Below are 21,621 nucleotides of genomic sequence, written 5' to 3'. Positions count from 1 at the left end.
CATTGAATTGTATTTATAAATAGTAACATGACCTCTTTTTCCATAGTTGGAAGAAACATTGAGAAGCATTGTAAGTAAAATCAGGAGTATGGAGTGCTGCTGGAGCAAGAGGGGCTCTACCTTAAATTATCTATATCTTGCTTGGTATATTGAAGCTTCCCACTGATTTTGCCAGTGCATGTTTCGTCCAAAATTTCATTTTAAAGGGCACTAATCAGCTTGGTGCACGTTTTGGCTCACAATTTGTACCTATTATAGAATGCTTAAGGGCTAAATCTCAAATTTAAATACTGAGCAAGAGCTCTTAGGTCCCCGACTGTGAGGCTTACGTGAAGCTCTGGTCTGCCGTTGCTGTGCCAACAGAATGCCATCACTTGGGTACTAAGCTGCTTACAAAGCAGGAATTAAGTGGTTCCTTCAGAGCCTAGCAAAATGAAATTGCTCTTGGTTTTTGTCATAACAAGAGAGCTGGGAATGGAGCTGAGGAGGTGGTGGCTCTCCTCAGTTACGTAGTACCATTATGGTATGGTACGGTACTGTATGCATAGGACTGTGTGCACCCTGCTGCTTAAAAGCAGGAAAAATCCCATTCCTAAATTGCTTAACCAAACTAAAATTCCCGAGAAGCAGGGTACTTGGTTTGAGCACTTTGACTTCCTCACAAATTAACAGTTTCAAGTGCAGTCCTTTGTAGTGTGTTGGGGGCAATGATAAACTACAGTGGTACCTCTGGTTAAGTACTTAATTCATTCCGGAGGTCTGTTCTTGACCTGAAGCTGTTCTTAACCTGAAGCACCACTTTAGGTAATGGGGCCTCCCGCTACTGCTGCACCGCCAGAGCATAATTTCTGTTCTTATCCTGAAGCAAAGTTCTTAACCTGAAGCGTTATTTCTGGGTTAGCGGAGTCTGTAACCTGAGGTACCACTGTATTGCCAAGAAGTGTAGGGGAATTGTGGAGAGCTTTTGTGGACTATTGCAAGCAGGATTAGCAATAAAAGCTGCAGAAGAAAAATGATAAAATAGTAAGAGAAACATTTTGTAATAAAGAGATATCACAGTAGAAAAGGTTTGAGTAAAAACACGAGGTGGGGTGGGAAGTCGATTTATGAAACAATTTAATTGTTATGAAGATTATTGTGAAAATGTTTGAAACATGTAATAAAAAATATACTGGGGAAAAAGAAATGAGGAATCTGGCCCTCCAGGTGCCGTTGAATTCCAGCTCCCATCTGTCCCAGCCAGCATGCCCAATGAAAAGATGGAAACTGTTGATAAACCTACAGCCTTCCAGATTTTGTTGGAAACCTCTAGCTTACTGTTCTCTGTACAGGCATGGCTGCTGTGCAGAGGGCACTGAACTTCAACAGGAAGTCATGGGATGAGAGAATTGCAAGGGGGGCCAGACTTGATAAGGCATGTGGGAAAAGTTCCAGGACCCAACAAGACACAGCATAGAAATGGGAAACAAAGCATAGCATTTAGTTTTAAAAATAGTAGCTGTTACGAGAGCGCAATGGACTATATAGTTCAGGGGCGTTTCAATAGATGTGCACGGTCTTTTCACAGTGATCTGTAGAGAGCTGTGTGTCATAAACTTGAGATAGTGGTCACAGGGGTGAGAGAGCAAGCTGTTATTATTAAATTTGTATAGTGCCCTTCATCTGTAAATCTCAGGATAGTTCATAGTTTAAAACATTGACACAAGCAATCCGTACCAAACATTCTCAGGCCAACGTCAGGCAAAAGCAGGAAACTAGTCAGCTTTGTTGCTTATGTAGAATTCTGTACTGAAAAAAGCAGTTATTGGGCTCATTTAGAATAGTTTGCACTGATCAATAGGGGCTTGGGTGGATATCTTATGAAAATAGTGGCACTGTATAATTCCATCCCTACTGCTGCTGTTGGCCCACAGTGGCTTTTGATAGTTTTGGTTTTGCTCACTGTTTACAGCTAACATCCACCAGGGATCATCCAAGTATCTGTTACACATTGAGACATTTGGCAGGGGTCCAACATTGCTCCTCGCAACCCTCAAATTAGATGAAAAATATTTGAACCAGACATTGCAAATGTTGAGGCGGAGAACTGCCTTGGGCAGTTGCCAAGTCTTTCCTCTCTCGTCTAAAAAAGAATCCTCTACACAGTAGCTAGCCCTTTTTTACAAGTTAATTTCCTTGCTCTGTGTGAAGCATGCAACAAGTAGCAATAAATTTAAGAAGGATGTTGGCAAGGTGGAACATGTGCAGAGGAAGGGACCAAGATGATCAAGGGTCTGGAAACCCAAGCCTTAGGAGGAATGGTTGAATGAGCTGGGTATGTTTAGTCCAGAAAAGAGGAGACATGATAACCATCCATCTCAAGGGCTATTACATGGAAGAGGGAACAAGCATATTTTCTGCTGCTCCAGAGAGTAGGGCCTGAATTGAAGGATACAAGCGATAAGGAGATTCCAACTAAACATCAGGAAAAAACTTTCTGACATTAAGAGCTACAGTGAGGGGGGGGGAAGTATTTGATCCCCTGCTAAATTTGCCTGTTTGCCCTCTGACGAAGAAATGACCAGTCCATAATTTTAATGGTAGGTTTGTTGCAGCTGTGAGAGGCATCCTCTGTAGGCAATGTCAGCAATGGGTACCCGCATGGCCCCACAGTATGCCAACATCTTCATGGCAGATTTAGAACAATGTTTCCTAAACAACTACCCTCTCAAACCTCTCTTGTACCTGCGATACATTGACAATATTTTTATTATCGACTGGACACATGGTCAACAGACCCTGGACACCTTCCACCAGACATTCAATGACTTTCACCCCACCATCAACCTAACAATGAACCAATTATGCAAGAAATACATTTTTTGGACACTACTATAAAAATACAGGATGGACACATAGACACCACCTTATACTGTAAACCAACTGACCGACAAACATCTACATGCCTCTAGCTACCATCCCAAACATACCAAACAATCCATTGTATATAGCCAGGCCCTATGTTACAACCGCATCTGTTCCAACTCTACAGACAGAGACTCTCACCTAAGAGATCTACAGCAAACCTTTTAGAACTAAAATATCCGCCTGATGAAGTTAAACAGATCAACAGAGCCAGACTGATACCCAGAGAGAACTTGCTGCAAGACAGACCCAAAAAAGAAAATAACAGAACACCACTAGTAATCACATACAGTTCGCAAGTTAAAACAGTACAACGCATCATCAGAGATCTACAACCTCTCCTAGACAATGACAGTTCTCTTTCTCAACCTCTGGGAGGAAGACCTTTCATCGCCTACAGACAGCCACCCAATCTTAAACAACTCCTCACCCACAATAATACAACAGGACTTAAAATGGACACTGGTACCAGAGCCTGCAATAAACCCAGATGCCAGCTTTGCTGCCACATACACCCGGACAACACCATTACTGGGCCCAACAACATCAAACACCATCTCAGGACTATTTAATTGTTCATATTGTGTATACCATCAAATGCCAACAGTGCCCTTCAGCTCTCTATATTGGACAAACAGGCCAAACCCTACGCCAAAGGATAAATGGACATAAATGTGGTATCAGGAATCACAAGACAGAGAAACCAGTAGGAGAACACTTCAATCTCCCAGGACATTCTATACAAGATCTCAAAGTAGCTGTCTTATTAAAAAGGAATTTCAGAAATAGACTGGAAAGAGAAGTTGCTGAATTGCAACTCATTACCACACTTAAAACCATGGAGAGACCTGGTCTGAACAAAGACATTGGATTCTTATCTCATTATACCTGACAGCCTTCTCACCCCTTGCCAATCACCCATTCCCACCACCCTTCTGAGTAATAACCCTCCCCACTCTCTCACTATATACTGTATAAGGGTCTTTCTAGTAGCACCTTAGAGACCAACTGAGTTTGTTCCTGGTATGAGCTTTCGTGTGCATGCACACTTCTTCAGATACACTGAAACGGAAGTCACCAGATCCTTAAATATAGTGGGGGAGTGGGGAGGGGTATTACTCAGAAGGGTGGTGGGAATGGGTGATAGGCTGATAAGTGTGGAAAACCTGTTGACGACTCTAAACGGCTGCAATTAGTCTTGCAGGGAAAGGCAAGGGGTGAGATGGCTAAAGATGGCTTTGTTATGTATATTTTGTTTTTTATTTTTATTTTGTTTTGACTATGGCGGACCAGCACAGCTACCTACCTGTAACAAAGGCTAGAACGGACAGCAACAAAAGATTTGAATTGCCTAAAAGCACAAAGTTTATTCCTGAGGAAACATGCATGATGTCCAATTACATATGGTAAGTTCACTAGTGTACAGTTTTAGTCTCTCTTTCCACATGGCACAGAATCCATTTAGGATTCCATGGAGTCTGTGGTGAGGATCCTATGGAAATCAAATTATGATTTGAGATCACGATGACAATTGTGAACAATGAGTGATCACTTAGCCATGCTGCAACAAAAAATATTTTAAGTTGCTGTTAACGTGATTCACGTAGGCCTAATTCTGCACAACTGAAGTTCGCATTCCTTTGATGTTATTAGAGGGGTGCTGATTTTTTGTTACAAAACGCGTTGAGGCGATTATTTCAGAACCACGTGCAAGAGAGACTCAGTTTGACTCGCATGTAAACCAGCCATTCTGTAAGAACGGAGCATGGGCACAGCTCCATTAAAACACATTGCTTTTGGCACAATTTAGTCCTGTCTATAGTCTGCACCAGAGCAGCTTCTTTCAAACGACGGCTAGATATTTGCGATATGTGTAATGTGAAAGAAAACCCTGGCGTTTCATGGCTTTCACTTTCTGGGGCTCTCCGTGCGGCAGCAGAGGCGGAGAGGGCCTCACTGAGGCGTTGGCAAGGTGCGCAAGATGGCTCCCAAGGAGCCTCGTTCACCTCAGCCGACCCGCCGCTTCTTCTACCCGTTTCCTCCCCCTCCCCCACCCCGCTCCAGCCCCGTTGCATGATGGTTAAATAGCCTGGCCCTGGAACCCGCCATTTTCTGTTGGGGCTGGCGGGAAAAGCGGGAAGGGAGCGGAGAGCAGCGCGAGCGCCGCCGCGGGACGACCAAACGGCACCAACGGCCGCTGAAGCGCGAGGCGTACAGCTCAGGTAACGAAAACGCCGCGAGGGGCCGCCGGCCGACCCCCGCTTCCCGCGCGCTCTTGTCCTGCTGGGTGGGGGAGGGAATAAAAGGGGGGCAACTGGAAACCGAGGTCGTCTGAGGCGATGCCTTCGCTCCTTCATTTCTCTCCCCCCCACACACACGCCAACGCTTATACGCCAAGTCCCGCCTTCCGTCTGCATCTCGCCGCCTATTGGCTGAAAGAGCGAGGGTGACGGCCGCTTCGCTGATAGGCCCGAAAACTCTGAGGGAGCTCGGGGTGGGATTGGTCGGCACCCGGTGTCAATCGCCGAGGAGCATTTTTCGGAGATTCTGTGCCCTCCCCCTCCCCCTTTTGCTCTCCCGGGTTACAAACCAATTGGCCGGCCGCGCGCTGGCCAGTCGGGAAGAAAGGCTTCTGCGGCCTGGGGGCGGGGGGAGTGCTTTTGTGCCACCTGACTCCGGGCAGCCAATACGAGGAAGCGTTCTCCGCAAAGGCTCCTGGGGCGTATAGTCCATTTGCGGTGTGGCTCATAGGTGTTCCCCAGGTGTCCTGGCTATGTAGCCGCCCCAATGCTTCCTGTTCCCAAAGGTCATGGCAGCCCCTCCCCGTGAACAAACAACCCCCCCTCCCCTTTCCTAATGATATTGCACGTGCTCCCCACCCACCACTACGAGGTGTGGGGGGCTGTGGTTACCATGACAACTGCCTCTTCTGTTTGCCAGGACCACCTAATGATGACAGGCGTTTCCTTTTCTTTGGCCTTGCTGCTAACTCTGGTTTTCTAAAGTTAGGTTTTACAGAATCAGCTGTGGAGACTGGTCCATTTAGGGTGAATGGGGAACTGCCCCAACAACCTCAGTCTGCCCTCATCCAGGCCAGGGGGTGACTGTTCCACTGTCAAACTGCTCTTACTGCCAGAAAGTTTTTTTCTGATGTTTAGTTGAAATCTCCTTTCTTATTTAACTTGATGCCATTGGTTGGAGTCCTGCCATCCAAAGCAGGATATAGCAAGCTTGCTTCATCTTCCATGTTGCAGCCCTTAATATATTTGAAGATGGCTATAGAATCTCTTCTCAGTCTCCTCTTTTCCAGGATTCCTCATAAGGCTTGGTCTCTAGATGCAGTATGTGTCTAGGATTTTAAAGCTGTTTGTAAGTTGTAATGGAAGTTACGGATATAGTGCAATCCTGAGCAAGTTTACATAGAAGCAAGCCTTCCACTTTGAGCCAGGTGCAGTGTTCTCTCACTACTGTTCACACAATACTGTACACTCTCTCTCTCACACACACACACATACACTTGAAGGCGAAACAGTTGGTTTTGCTAGGTTCTCCACCCCTCAGGTATTTTAGAAATTAAAAAATTATAAATTTGCTTTTGCATTTTGATAGATTTTTTCACCCCAGAGAATGTTGAATTATAAAAATAATATTGTAACATTGGTTGTTGTTAAGGTTTTTATGTTGTTTTGTGGTCTTTACTTATATTTGTGAGATTGCTTTACAAATACTAGAGAGAGTTTAGGAAGCTCTTTGAATTCAGCATGTTTGATGTTACTTTTTATTGCTAGCAGTGAAGGTAGAGTTTTGAATCCAGAATAGAACTGAGATATGAGCAAGGAAGCATGGCTTCTACAAAACATCCACATTCTCACACCCAGTAATTGTTCATTGTGGAATAGTGAATGCCAGCAATGTTACAGAACCAGATTCTGATTCAGAGGCATTACTGTGGACTAGAATAACACCTGCCATTTGATTAGTCTGATCATACAGTGTTTCCCTCTCCAATACTGCATCCTTGCTAGTTTTTACTCTCTCCCAGAATTAGGAAGCTAGGAAGTGTTGTCTTAAGTTGTTTTTCTGCTGACTTTTCTCTCACCTTTTCCTACTGGGAAAAGTTACTGCATCCAATAAAGTGAATTCTAATGCCATGAAAGTTTCTGCCATAATAATTTCTAAGAGTTGTATCCAACTAAGTTCCACCCAGAGTAGACCGATTAAAATTCATTATTATTATAGTTTATTACCCGCCCTTCACTCTCAGGTCCTAGGGCAGGTTACACCAATTAAAACACAACATTAAAAACAATTTGAAACAGCTTGCAATCACATAAATAAGGTACCTTAAGAAATAATAAACCCATGTTAGTCATATCCATTAATTTCATTGAGCCTACTCTGAGTAGGACTAGCAATACCTGCAACCATAAGCCTTTAGGGTGCCACAAGATTATTGTTTTGCTGCAACAGACCCCTGGAAATTAATAACTCTGGAAATTAATGCTCTGTATTAAAGTAATTCTCTGTATTAAAATATGGCACATGCATTTCTTGGGCCTTCTGGTTTTTACCGTGTAAGCCTATCTGTGCATTCTCAGAAGTAAGATTGGTTGAGTTCCATGAGACTTACTTCCAAGTATAGGATTGCAGTCTTATGTTAGCTGGTGCCTGCTTGATTTTTTTTAAGGAGGAGGAGCAGAGAGAAAAGTCTGTGGAGCAGTGTGTATGGACAGAAAGGGTGAAACGGAGGGAATATATCAGGGGTCACCAACCTAAGGCCCTTGGGCCAGAAGTGGCCCGTGGAGGTCGTTTGACTGGCCCACGAGCCGCCCCTGAACTGATTTGCCCGCTCGCACGCTGCGCTAAACTGGCGCGGCGCAGGGACTCACTTCTGTGGTGCCAGAAAACGTGTCTGTGCATGTACAGACGCTGGAAATCTCAGGCTCACATGTGCACATGATCTGGCCCACGGTACAGATACAAGTAAACAGGAGTAGTTCACTTCCTACTGTGGTGTCGGTGTAGACAGCAAGAACTACTTTACTGCTAGTGTAAAACTTTATATTTGTCGCACACTTCATCTTTCTATGCAAGTGAACTTTAGGCTCCTGCTCTTTAAACTGTTAAATGCAGATGTGTCTCAGATGAAATGACAAAAAAGTAGATATAGGTAATGCATCATGTAAATATTTTAATTTTAGGACTTTATCAGGTGTTGAAATAAGTTTCCAGAGAAAGTGGGGCTCGGCATGTCGTGTCCATCTGCTAAAGCTTCAGCAGTTCTCTTGATGCTGTCTACTGTGCCGGCTTGATAGCCAAACTGAATTGGTTCAGACAGCTGAATATGGCAGCTGAATTGCTTAAAGAAGCTATGCATGAAGATGATGTATCAAGCTTTTGGACAAAATTGAGGAGTCATATATACAGCAGGTGGTTGTTCTGGGGTGCTGCTATGGATAACCCATTAGGTTCCTTCCAAAACCTAGCTTCTGTTATTGACAGGGTTGTGCTTTCTGGTTTCGGGGAATGTTCATTGAAAATCTAGAGCCCCCCTTTTATAAATATATTCTGTTCATAGATGTTTTTACCATGAAATGGGGTTTGTAAACTGAGCCCAAGGCCCCAGAGTTGCTAGTGTGTAGTTCCTTACAGTGCAAATTGGACACAGAGCTATCAAAAGTGTCCCCATTTCCCCATAAACTGAGCTGCACTCCATTCCCTTAGCAGGTTTCTTGCAGCTTAAGGACCACCCAGGATGGCCCGTACTAAGCAGACTGCCCGTAAATCCACTGGCGGGAAAGCTCCTCGAAAGCAGCTGGCCACCAAAGCCGCCCGGAAAAGTGCACCGTCCACTGGTGGAGTGAAGAAACCTCACCGTTACAGGTATTTGGAACAGGCACTTGATAGCAGCTCAGTTTTTTGGCTAGTACGGGGTGGGGTGGGGGGCACAGAGAAGCCAGGCAACTGCTCTCAAGCCTACAATCTGGTCAGCCCCCAGCATCAAGTAAAACTGCTCTCCAAAGTTGTCATGGTGCTGGGGATTTGGGAAGGAGGGGTCGCTGCTCAGTTTCTGTACCCTGTTTCCCTCCATCCTCATGACTTCTGGCTGTGTTAGCAAGGTTGGAGGGAGATGACAACTATTTCCCTATAATTTCTCCCAGGCCTGGCACTGTGGCACTGCGAGAGATCCGGCGGTACCAGAAATCCACAGAATTGCTGATCCGCAAGTTGCCATTCCAGCGTCTGGTTCGTGAAATCGCTCAGGACTTCAAGACAGACCTGCGGTTCCAGAGTGCTGCCATCGGAGCTCTGCAGGTTTGTGCCCCGTCTCCTTGTTGCCTCTCCCTTCTTCGTCCTGAAGGCAAGGTCTGGTTCCAGAGGGCTGCTCCTTTCTGGGAGTTGTTTAAAGGCCAAAAAGAACCCCTTGCTTGCTTTTTGCAGCACAAGCTGTGTCACGTGCCCTCAGACTATTCTCTTGAGCTGCTTGATATTTATTGAAGTTCCCTCAGACACTTCCACCATTGTCACCTTCTGAATTCATAAGCTGCATCCATTGGACATGTTAGCTGTGAGCTGGAGACTTGTGCCCTAGCAGAGTTGTTGTAGGGGATGTGTTGTGCTTCTCTCTGCTGTGCTGGAGTTTTGGAAAGGTGCTTTCTGCCTCAGTTGATAAAGAGGGGGTGGGGAACCTGTGCTGATTCAGATTCTCTTGGACACCCAGCTCCCCTCAGCTGCAGCCAATGTGGCCAAGGATGTTGGGAGTTGTAGTTCAGCAACATCTGGGGAGCCACAGGTTCCCCGCCACTGTTGAAACTATTACATGGGCTGAGGCAGGATTGGAGAAGAGAAATGAGCAGGAGCTGTCACACCCTCCCTTCCAGTCTTCTTCCTCCTCCTCCTTTGGAGGTCATGCTTGTTCTGGCAGCAACCATCTGTGGTTGAAAGTAAGTGAGGAACAGCTTCTGCCGTAGCAAGTGAGGTACTTCCACTTCTTTAAAAAGAAGGTAAGTGTTGCTGTCAACGATGAAATTGAGACAAGAGTGTGGCAGCGCCTCCTCCTCCTGAGAGCTTTGGGTGTGAATAAGATGTTCTCAATATTTCTCTCCCGCCCCTTTTGCCTGTTCCATCTGGCGATGCTCCTTTCTCCAGGGTTCCAAAAATTCCAAGGGAATTGAATTGCATGTATCCCTTCAGCACGCAAGTAATGTCTGTGATCGGAGCATTTTGCTAGCATTTTGAAATCCATGAGTATGTCAACACACACAGAGAGCAGTATAATCTGTTGCAAGACCTTGATGCTTGTGTTTTGTATCCGCCCCCCTCCTCCATGCTTGTGCACTTCAGAACTGTTCCCTACAAAGCAGTTCCATTATTTTTACTCTGTTTTTGAATTTCCTTGTCTCGATAGGAAGCCAGCGAGGCGTATCTTGTGGGTCTGTTTGAGGACACCAACCTGTGTGCCATCCATGCCAAGCGGGTCACCATCATGCCAAAAGACATACAGCTGGCTCGCCGCATCCGTGGCGAAAGGGCTTAAGTTCTCCTCCCCCTCCCCCTTCTAACATTTATGCCCCTCCTCAGGCAGCCCCACCCCTGCTTGTGCAGTGTACTTAGAATACACTCCAGGTTTTATTCCCCCCCCCACTCCTGTTTGTAGTGGCTAGGACATGTGAGAAAATGTTAGATAATCTATTGTAGTATCTCTCCAAGACTTGATTCCTATTCATCATGTACGAGCAAAAAAAAAAAAAAGTCCTTTGAAACCTGCAAAACTTCTGGATGTTGTTTTTTGTATTTTTTTTTCAGAATTGCAAAAAAAATTAAATAAAAACCCAACAGGGGACACTTTTGAAATATCTGGTTTTGTACACACAACTTTAAGTAGATAATAGGCATTTCAATGATAAAGAGCTTTTGGTCTCCGGTCTGTAAAATATCTGCAAAGAGCACTACACTCTTTTTCTTTTGTTAGTCTTTTTTATTTTCATCTAGGCAAGGATTGCTTTCTAAATCCCTCCCCCCTTATTTTCCATGTGTCTTGTGTCTGTGACTCTGACCTTTGTACCAATAGGGACTACTCATCTTGAGACAGTAAAGGAAAAAAATAAAATAAATGTTGAATGACAACATATTTTGCTTCCTTAATTTTTGCTTAATGGTGGTTTGTGGAATACCTCGCCAGATCCCACTTTCACAGAAAGCAAGACCACCCTGTGGTTTGCAATGCTGTTGAAATTTTTTAAAAGCCCAAAAGTGCCAGCGTATCGGTTGTCAGTAATATTCATACAGCACCTCTTTGAGTGTACATAGCACTTCACATACCTTGTCTTGGTAATCTCTTTGTAGGATAGGCCATCATTACCGTATAAAGTGGTACCTCGGTTTAAGAACAGCCCTGTTTACAAACTGTTCGGTTTACGAACTCCGCAATACTGGAAGTAGTGTCCCAGTTTGCGAACTTTACCTCGGTCTAAGAACGGGAGCTGAATGGTGGAAGGGTACCAGCGACAGGAGGCCTCATTAAGGAAAGCACGCCTCAGTTTAAGAACGGTTTCGGTTTAAGAGCAGACTTCCGTAACGGATTAAGTTTGTAAACCGAGGTACCACTGTACTTGTATTGCAGGTCTAAGGGAAGAGTGGCTTGCCTAAGTCTTATCCAGTGCATTCGTAGCAGTGGTGACGTTTGAACCATGAACACTTGGCTCATAGCTTACAGCACCATTCCTAACCATGCCTAGTGAGAAGCAAGTCCTACTGCGTGCAATGGGGCTTACTCTCAGGCAAACGGGGATAGGATTGCAGCCTCGGTCCCTTACTCTAGTGCTCTCTGCAAATGACATCTGTTTTATACAACTGGATGTTTGGAGATAACAGCGTTGAATTAACTTGGCAAGTGGAAATTTGGGAACCCTTGACACATCAAAAAGAGTAATTTAGGAAGCGAACCTTTTCCTGGCATGAAGATCATTGTTGGGGGGGGGGGAATCTGTTTAGCTGCTGTTAACAGGCCCAGATCTAATGACATTAGAAACAGTTTATAATGCTATCCTGAATACAAACATACCTCGTGTTTGGGGTTAAATTGCAGTCTAAAGTCAATTCATTAAAATCCTTTTCATTGAGTTAACCTTACTTAACAGAAACTAATCAATTCGCAAAGGATTTTTGGGGGGGCAGAGGCACTTTGCTACCCTGATACATCTGTGTATCTCAGGGTAGAAGGATGTCCTAAACCAAGCTGTGTGTGTTGAATCGGAAGAGAAGGGCATTTTAACCTGCTTCCCTTGATCTATAGAATCATAGAATTGTAGAGCCGGAAGGGACCCCTTGGGTCATCTAGTCCAACCCCCTGCAAGGCAGGAAACTCAGCTAAAGCCTCAATGTGTCCCAGAGTGGTGTAGTGGTTAAGAGCGGCAGACTCGTAATCTGGTGAACTGGGTTCGCGTCTCCGCTCCTCCACATGCAGCTGCTGGGTGACCTTGGGCTAGTCACACTTCTCTGAAGTCTCTCAGCCCCACTCACCTCACAGTGTGAAAAGGAGAATGTTAGCCGCTTTGAGACTCCTTCGGGTAGTGATAAAGCGGGATATCAAATCCAAACTCTTCTTCATGACAGATGGCCATCCAACCTTTGCTTAAAATCCTCCAAGGAAGGTTTGTTTGTTTGTTTGAAAAAGAAATTGCATGAGGGTTTTTTTTTTATTCCATTGGGTGTGATTTAAAAAAAAACCTCCCTAATGGTAAAAATGAATAGTTGTGGGGTTTTTTTGAATGTTCATTCTCTCAGGTGCTTCTTTAACAAATAAAATCTCTAGTGTAAACAGTGGCAGAAATGCCGGGACATTGTTTACGACTGTGAAGTTGACAATGTATTTGAAGAACTACCAGTGTGTAGTATGTCTACTTCTGTATAAACTCTGCAATGAAAAGCGGACCTGGGTGATTTTGCCTGCATGCTGGAAGGTGCTTTTAACAAGGTGAGTGTCTCTGGTCAATCGAGCAGCAGGTTTTTGTAGAAACCGCCCATTAGTTTAGTTGCCGCTCTTCATCTGAATGACACCGGAGCAGGTCACAAAATGCAGTAAGATAAAATCCTGCCCGTGAGAAGGAGAAGTGTATATTCTAAGCTTGCTAATAAAGCCTACAAAAACAGGCCTTAAGCAGGTGACTGAGATGTATCACAGGGACCAGGTGGCGCTGTGGGTTAAACCACAGAGCCTAGGGCTTGCTGATCAGAAAGTCGGTGGTTCGAATCCCCGCGACGGGGTGAGCTCCCGTTGCTCGGTCCCAGCTCCTGCCCACTTAGCAGTTCGAAAGCACGTCAAAGTGCAAGTAGATAAATAGGTACCGCTCTGGCGGGAAGGTAAACAGCGTTTCCGTGCGCTGCTCTGGTTCGCCAAAAGCGGCTTTGTCATGCTGGCCACATGACCCGAAAGCTGTACGCCGGCTCCCTCGGCCAATAAAGCAAGATGAGCGCCGCAACCCCAGAGTCATCCGCGACTGGACCTAATGGCCAGGGGTCCCTTTACTGTACAAAGGAAACGCCCTGCCTAGATTTGGTGGCTGGAGGGTGCCATCCTGTGGCTACTCTCTCCACTTGTGGCAGATTGCTGTGAGTTCAAGAGGCAGGTGTGGATCGGGGGAAAGAAGCTGTCTGGAAAGTATATACAGCCCAAACCATCCTGTATTTTTATCTTCAAACCACCACTTTGAATTGTGCCTGGAAAGTAATATACATTCTAGTGCAGCCTTTCTCAAGCTTAGGCCCATGTATGATGTTGGGACTACAACTCTCATCAGCCCTGACCACTGGCCATGCTGGCTAGGAATGATGGGAGTTGTAGTCCAACAACATCCAGGAACCTAAGGCTGAGAAGACCGCTATAGTGGCTCGTCCTGAGAAACTGCTGGAGAGCTTTCCACTAGATTCCTGAGAAATTCTCCCTGCTTGGCATCTCTTAAACGAGTCGCCCTATCTCCACAAGCTTCTAATTGTCCTTTGTCTGGAGGCTATTAATGTGCAGTTCCTCCACTCCATAGGCTACAGGTGTGTGACCAGCTGCTGGCCCCCAGCCTCGCTTTATGTGGCCCCTGACACCTCAAGCAGCCCCCACTTCATCAGAGTTCCCTTTCTCCTGCTAATTTCCTCTTAGTTTTTCTTTTTTTCTGGGCTTTAAAATATGTCCCTGCTCTCATCAGCCCATGCAGTTTCAGAGCAATATCTTAGTTCTTCCTTGTTGTACAGTTGGGGGAGCAAAGTCTTCTCTGTTGGCTATCTGTGAACAAATCAGTAGGCTTCTGTAGAGCACACTAAAGTCAGAAAGGAATTGCTTTCACTTGCTTTCCAGCAGCTGTTACCGGGGTCTGCTGCACACAGACGCACAAAATCATCTTACTTGAGAGTAACCCCATAAAACTCAGAAGGGATTATTTCCGAGTACTCCGGAAGAGGTTTGGGAATTCTAATTTTAGGTTGCCGCCAGGGCAAGGCTTGCTGCAGAGCTGTCTTTATTCCAAATGAGCTAATTTGTCTCTCTGACTCTACCTCCGCTAGCTCAGTCCTCCACCTGGCATGTGGCCCTCAACAGATTACCCCCGAGCGAATGCGGCCCTTGACAAAAAGGTTATCCCTCCCTGCCCTAGGCCTTGTAATGCAGTAAGCCAGAGATCTTTGCTTTTCAAGCCTTCTCTCCCTATGGTTTTCCCCTTATGACCCTGTTTCCTGCCTACCCAACAAGCAATCTAGCCAGCCTCTCCTTAACAGCAAAATCCTAGACATGTCTACCGAGAAGCAAGTCCTATTGAATTTCATGGGGCTTGCTCCAAGGTAAGTGAAGCTAGGATCGCAGTCTTGGACTCTAAGGTTTTCCCCACAGTTTCTCTTCCAGTTAGCCCAGCTTTAACCATTGGTTAACACTGCTTTTGCTCCAGCTCCAACCAAGATTCGAGGCTGTATTTTCGGAGTGGAAAGCCAACCTGTCCTTGGATGTGCCCACCCGCCTGTCAAAATTAACCCTGCTTGAGATGCCAGACGACTAATGCTTATTAAGGCAGCTAAAATTGGTCAGCGCAGGGCTGGGCCCATGTGGCAACCATGCTAAATTTAATGCGAACCTGTCAGAGGCCATCAAGTCAAGATAATCCTCACTTAGTTCCCATGATTCTCTGGGAGAAGTCATGACTGGTTTGTCCCCCCCCCCCCAAAAAAATCTATTTTAATTTCCAAAAAAGCCATGGATGCTTAAGTGGCATAAGATGTATTCTGTGGGTGTGACCTCAAGAGAATTGGCACGACGACCACAGAAAGTCGTGTCGGTTTCTGTGGAAGAGGAAGGCCTTGAGGCATATTTTATTTTTTATTTAATTGAGTGATGCAGCAATAAAAACGCTATCACGTTTACAAAGCTAAGCAGGGTCCAGTTTGATTTCAAAATGGATCGAAAACCATGTTTTGAAATTCACGCATTGGCAATGGCTTGGACTAGATGACTCTCGGGATCCCCTCTAATACTCTTGATTCTGTGGAAGCCAGCAGCAAAAATGTTTGCAGGCTCGCCCCGCCCCCCAATTATTTTTTTCCTTCTTAAGGCAACTTAAAAGGTAATTAAAAGAAAATAAATATTGACACTGGGTGGGGAGAGAGAACATTCCCCCCCCCCTCAGAATCCCAGAGCTATCCGAAGGTAGATTATAGTTAAAACCAAAAAGTGAATTGAGCGGGTGCAAAATCCTTTGAAAAAAATAAAATTATATTTTCCATCAATAGAGGGCAGCAGTGTTTCACTGAAACAGCACCTTAAATTGTCCAAGCCACAGCCTGTTTTGCACATTAAATGTGCTTGTGCGTAAAGGCAGGTCAGAGCTAGTGATTTGGCTGTGGTGGGTAGAAGGGGATTGGGACCAGTGGGTTCTGAGAAGGGGTCAAAGAGCCCCTCTGCCATGGTCCCTCTTCCGGCTCCCAGATTTAGGGAGGACATACTCTCCAATACTGGAAGGACAGATCCTGGAGCTGGGGCTCCAATACTTTGGCCACCTCACGAGGAGAGAAGACTCCCTGGAAAAGACCCTGATGTTGGGGAAGATTGAGGGGAGAAGGGGGTGACAGAGGACAAGATGGTTGGACAGTGTTCTCGAAGCTACCAACATGAGTCTGACCAAACTGCGGGAGGCTGTGGACGATAGGAGTGCCTGGCGTGCTCTGGTCCATGGGATCAAGAAGAGTTGGACACGACTAAACAACAACACTCTCCAACATTTCTACAACAAAAATAGGGACGTCCCATTCCATAAGGATAATTTTACTCTTTATACCACACACATCTTACTGGGTTGCCTGAGCCACTCTGGGCAGCTTTCAACATATATAAAAGACAGAATAAAACATTAAAGGTTTTAAAAGACCTTCCCAACAGGATTGCCTTCAGACGGCTCGGGGTCGGATAACGCCATACCCTCCAACGTTTCTCCAGTGAAAACAGGGACACCCTAAGGAAAAGCGGAACATTCTGGCATCAAATCAGAAACCGGGACGGCTTCTCTAAATCGGGGACACCCTTGGAAAATAGGACACTTGGAGGGTCTGGAACAGGCATAGGCAACCTTCGGCTCTCCAGATGTTTCGGACTACAATTCCCATCATCCCTGACCACTGGTCCTGTTAGCTAGGGATCATGGGAGTTGTAGGCCAAAACATCTGGAGAGCCGAAGGTTGCCTATGCCTGGTCTGGAAAGAACAACCATTTTGCAGGCATCCTAGGATTCTATGATCCATCTGTCTCGAGAGGCAATGGAGTACGCCTCTAAGGGTGAAGTGAAACCACTGTGTTAGCCAGTCACGGCCTCTCAGCCTAACCTACCTCACAGGGTCGTTGTGGGGATTAAATGAGGAGAGGGAGAACCACGTATAACACCTTGGAGTTCCTTGGAAGAAAAAAGTGGGATATAAGTAAATAATAACATTTCTCTTAGCATTTTGCTCTGGGGTTTATTTGACAAGATGGCGGCTCCTCGCCATTCCAGATACAGAAACCAGGCGGATTGGGGGCCGAAACTTAATTTGATATTGGTGGTGGGAGAGAGTTCACCGCCACACCTAAGGCAGCAGGCTAGATTGTAGGGGGGACATGTTCAGGGGGTTCAGAAGCAACAGCCAGGATGCTACCGTATTGCTGATGCTCCCCCTGAGGCAATCCCTTCATATTGCCTAATGGTAGAGCCGGCCCTGGAAAACAACTGGATTTCTGTTTCTCCCTCAGTGGAAAAGAGAAAGGCTCACGATATATTAAAATAGGTTTTGTAGCAAAATATTGATTGCTGCAAGGAAGACTAAAGTGGGGGAGACTAGGGTTGTCATATGTCTTGAAATTTCCCGGACATATGCAGAATATGTCTGTTGGAAGCAGTGTCTGGGTAGAAATTGCTGAAATGTCTGGGGAAATCTGGGTGTGTGCTTAAAAAGCAGGAAGATTTTGCAAAACTAAAAAAAAAAACCTTAAAAAAACACCTCAACAACTTTTGTGCCCGGGTTTTCACCTTTTGAAATATGGCAACTCTAGGGAGACCCGTTAATTTTAAGAAAATCCACCTCTGCTGTATTTCAGGCGCCGTTCCTGTCTGCCTTCCACAAGGCACAAGATGCAAACAAGTGAGGCGATTAAGTATCAGCTGGGCTAGAAAAATGCTCCACCTGTAGTGCTTTCATTTATCACACATCCATTAAAATGTGCAGCAGCCCTGAAAGAAAGAAAAAGCTGCAGTTCTGGTTATGGGAATTAACTGAGGTAAATATTATTCAGTGATTTGCACACAGGAGGGAAAGCTATACATCTGTCGGAGTGCGATACAGATGTGGCTACAAAACCTACATGGGTTTAACTGTTACTCCTGCACCCTCCAGGAACTGGACAGTGAGAAGGGTCACTCACAGAGCCCTACTACCAGTGCTGCAATTCCCAGCATTTGTTTGTTCTTTCTAGGAAAAATAATAATACCGGAATTAATGATTTTTAAAGGATTTAACATAAAACGTTTGCAGTGCTGGGGTGATGCAGGGGTACGCATACTGTTGGAACATGCCTGGGGGGGCACCCACAGCCCCTGGAATGAGACAAACCTCTCCGGGCATCTTCCTTATGAAGCGCAGCCTGGGGTGTTCATAAATCTTCAGACCCTGTGCGCAACAGCGACACATATCCTCAGATATGTGCACACTCACACAGCAGAGTATAGAAGAAACGATGTGGAGATGAGGTGTGTGTAAGTAATTTATTAAGCAATATATACAGGACAAAGGGACACGGGTGGCACTGTGGTCTAAACCACTGAGCCTAGGGCTTGCCGATCAGAAGGTTGGCGGTTCGAATCCCCGCGATGGGGTGAGCTCCCGTCGCTCGGTCCCAGCTCCAGTCAACCTAGTAGTTCGAAAGCATGTCAAAGTGCAAGTAGATAAATAGGCGGGAAGGTAAATGGCCTTTCCGTGTGCTGCTCTGGTTCGCCAGAAGCGGCTTAGTCGTGCTGGCCACATGACCCGGAAGCTGTATGTCGGCTCCCTCAGCCAATAAAGCAAGATGAGCGCCCCAACCCCAGAGTCATCCACGACTGGATCTAATGGTCAGGGGTCCCTTTACCTTTACCTTTATACAGGACAAAGCAATCATGGCGTCCTCTCACATCTTCTCCAAGAGAGAGAAAGTACAAAAGTACAATACAGTGGAAAAGATAAGTCTGGCTTCCGTTCTCACACTGGCGCAGAGAACAACAACAACAACAACAACAGAATATGACATCCCTATCTTCATGAGAGAAATGTTGGTGGGTATACATGATCTGTAGCTGATGAATTCATAACGTGGGTCTTTTAAGTTACTTGGTACAATCTGCTAGGGTTGCCAGGTGTCCACTATTTGAGTGGACAGTCCACTTTTTTCACATTATGTTCACTATTTCCCCCCCACAAAATAGTGGACATTTTTTTTATTCAAAAGGTTTATGATGAGATGGTATTTTAATACGTGTTAAAATGTTTGTAAGAAAATATATAAGTTAATTTAATTTAACCCCCCCCCCCGCTTGCCCGCTATTTTTTGGAAGCAGACCTGCTGGCAACCCTAATCTGCGCAAAAGGAAATTATCATTGGACAAAAATGGTACACGAGAAAACAGCGAGGAACATCAGAGGATGGCCGATGCCTTGTCGCCAAGTGTTAATCCTCTTTGAACAGCACAATCTCTCACCCGCCACCCACCCCTTTGTCCGGCGTGTATTCCCAACTTGGATAAGGGCAATGCCTGCGGTTGTTGGTTTTGTGTGTGTGTGTGTGTGTGTGTGTGTGTGTGTGTGTGTCAGGGGGGTCGAGTCAGAAGCTTCATGGCTATCATCTCTTTCTGGAGAGAAGTTGCAACACACACATCTCATGCTCAGCTCGAGAGGCAGTACTGCCCTTGCTTTTGGAGAGCATTCAAGAACGGCTTTCCTTGCAGCTTGCTCTCATTTATATAATGAACAGGAGGGAGGCCGTGCCAGGTTCTGCCACTAGGAAGAGACCGTGCCGTTCAGAAAAATTATGATCGGATTCCATGTGTGCGTGTCATGTGCAAAACTCACTTAAGGCTGCTGCCGTTCTTTCCAGCACAGCCCCTGCAACACAATGGCCACCTTTTCTTCAAGCTGCTCTTATCATATACCATTAGCAATAAACAGCCTGAGAGACACAGAAATTTAACAGGTGGAACTTTGGGTCATGTCGATTAGGAAAATCTTTGCGCTAAATGCCTGCATGCGAGGCTGTTGTCTTAGACCCAGGCTAGTAAGGGAAATTGCCAATGCTTTTTTTGCTAAAAAAAACTATTTACTCTCATTTTGACTCAAGAAAATCACCATTTTATAGTTCAAATCGGGGAAAATAAATACAGTAAATGAACAAAAGTACAAAGATTCACAAAATGTTCAGGGGATATGCGTACCCCTGTGTACCCCCAGGAAAAAAAGCACTGGAAAGAAATATCCTATGCCTAGAGTGGCCAAAAAAATATCAGTAAAAGGAACTCAGCCTGCGCTGAAGGCTGTTGTTCAGTCGTTCAGTCGTGTCCGACTCTTCATGATCCCATGGACCAGAGCACGCCAGGCACCCCTATCCTCCACTGCCTCCCGCAGTTTGGCCAAACTCATGCGCTGAAGGCTACAGACATGCAATGCATTGGAAGCATGTGACTTCCTCCGAGGAATTCTGGAAAACTTCGGTTTGTTAATGGGAATTATAGTTCTGCAGGGGATAAACTACAATTCCCACGTGGTGGTGTTTTTTTTTTTTTTTAAGGGAAGCCATGTACTTTAAGTGTATGGTGTATGCAGGTGACTTGAAAAGCTGGGCGCAACGGTTTTCTCCAGTATTGAATCGTTTCCCATCAGCTGTGGCTTTACTTCACACGTTGCCAGGTAGGCAGTTGAGCTACAGAACAAGACATTCCTGGAGGCAAAATATTCCTGCAACACGGGGTTGGACTAGATGACCCTTGTGGTCCCTTCCAACTCTGCAATTCTATTATCTTCATGTAGTATTCCAGCGTGTTTGTGTGTGTGTGTGTGTGTGCGTGTGCCCCCTACAGGAGAAGAGGGCACATCTACATTCGGTGTTCTGCCTCTGAGCTATGGAGCTTTTGCTGTGTGATCAAGAGTGCTGCCGTCCAGCACTGCCCCTTTTTGGGGGAGACAAGCTCCAGTGCATACTGTAAATTAAGGTTTGCACAATTAAATTGGTTTCAGGGGCTCCATTTGCTTTAGCGCAACCCGTGTCCACTTTAAGAGACACAGACTTTTAGCATAGTTAGGGAAGAGATGGGGGAAACGCATTGAAAAGTGTGCGGTGGACAAAAGGTGAACGGGGAGTTGTATAAACGCCATGCAATCAAATCAGTAGGAACGCTCATTGTCTTAGAACAGGGGTCAGCAAACTTTTTCAGCAGGGGGTCAGTCCACTGTCCCTCAGACCTTGTGGGGGGCCGGACTATATTTTTTGGGAGGAAATGAACAAATTCCTATGCCCCACAAATAACCCAGAAATGCATTTTAAATAAAAGCACACATTCTACTCATGTAAAAACACCAGGCAGGCCCCACAAATAACCCATAGATGCATTTTAAATAAAAGGACATTCTACTCATGTAAAAACACGCTGATTCCCAGACCGTCCGCAGGCTGGATTGAGAAGGCGATTGGGCCAGATCCAGCCCCTGGGCCTTATGTTGCCTACCCCTGTCTTAGAACAAACTTGCAAGCAAAGCAGAACAGAAGCTCAGTAAGAACTCAAATGCAATCTAACCTCTGCATGAGCTTTGTGGAAGTAAAATCTATAAATGTTCTATAAACAGGTCATCTGGAGGAACCTTGACAGGTATGCACTGGGATGGCATTTATCTATATTTTCGAAGGGTGGGCATTTCCACCGGAAAGGCGCCGTTCTTAGTCTGCTGCAGGAAAACCAGCGGTGCATCTAGAAAAACAGGTGCCGGATACTCACCGCAAAGTTGTTACAGTAAGTGCCACACTTTTTAAACAACAAAAAGAGGTGCTGGTACTGCATACCGCTGAGTACTCCCGGGGGAGCACTGTGGCACCTTAAAGCAGCCTTAAGCTTTCAAGGAAGAATAGTTGCTTTTGAATGAAGAATTGATGCTTTTGAATTATGGTGCTGGAGGAGACTCTTGAGAGTCCCATAAACT

The 21,621-nt window shown here is 45.5% G+C and overlaps 1 protein-coding gene across 2 annotated transcripts; it reads left to right on the top strand.

The window, feature by feature from the left end:
• The first annotated feature begins 4,972 nt into the window (after positions 1-4,972).
• Positions 4,973-10,444, top strand: LOC117051760 (histone H3.3A). 2 transcript variants are annotated; one of them, XM_033158410.1, is made up of 4 exons: positions 4,973-5,126; positions 8,632-8,787; positions 9,066-9,219; positions 10,313-10,444. In XM_033158410.1, exons 2-4 carry the CDS (start codon positions 8,660-8,662, stop codon positions 10,439-10,441), a joined length of 411 nt encoding a protein of 136 aa, XP_033014301.1. In that variant the 5' UTR covers positions 4,973-5,126; positions 8,632-8,659; the 3' UTR covers positions 10,442-10,444. The 2 variants fall into 2 exon arrangements, with proteins under 2 accessions (XP_033014301.1, XP_033014300.1); XM_033158409.1 differs by having other exon boundaries at positions 4,987-5,126; positions 8,629-8,787.
• Positions 10,445-21,621: the final 11,177 nt, after the last annotated feature.

This window comes from Lacerta agilis, chromosome 8 (assembly GCF_009819535.1).
Source record: "Lacerta agilis isolate rLacAgi1 chromosome 8, rLacAgi1.pri, whole genome shotgun sequence".
NCBI lineage: Eukaryota > Metazoa > Chordata > Lepidosauria > Squamata > Lacertidae > Lacerta > Lacerta agilis.
This window is presented reverse-complemented; position numbering and strand designations above follow the sequence as displayed.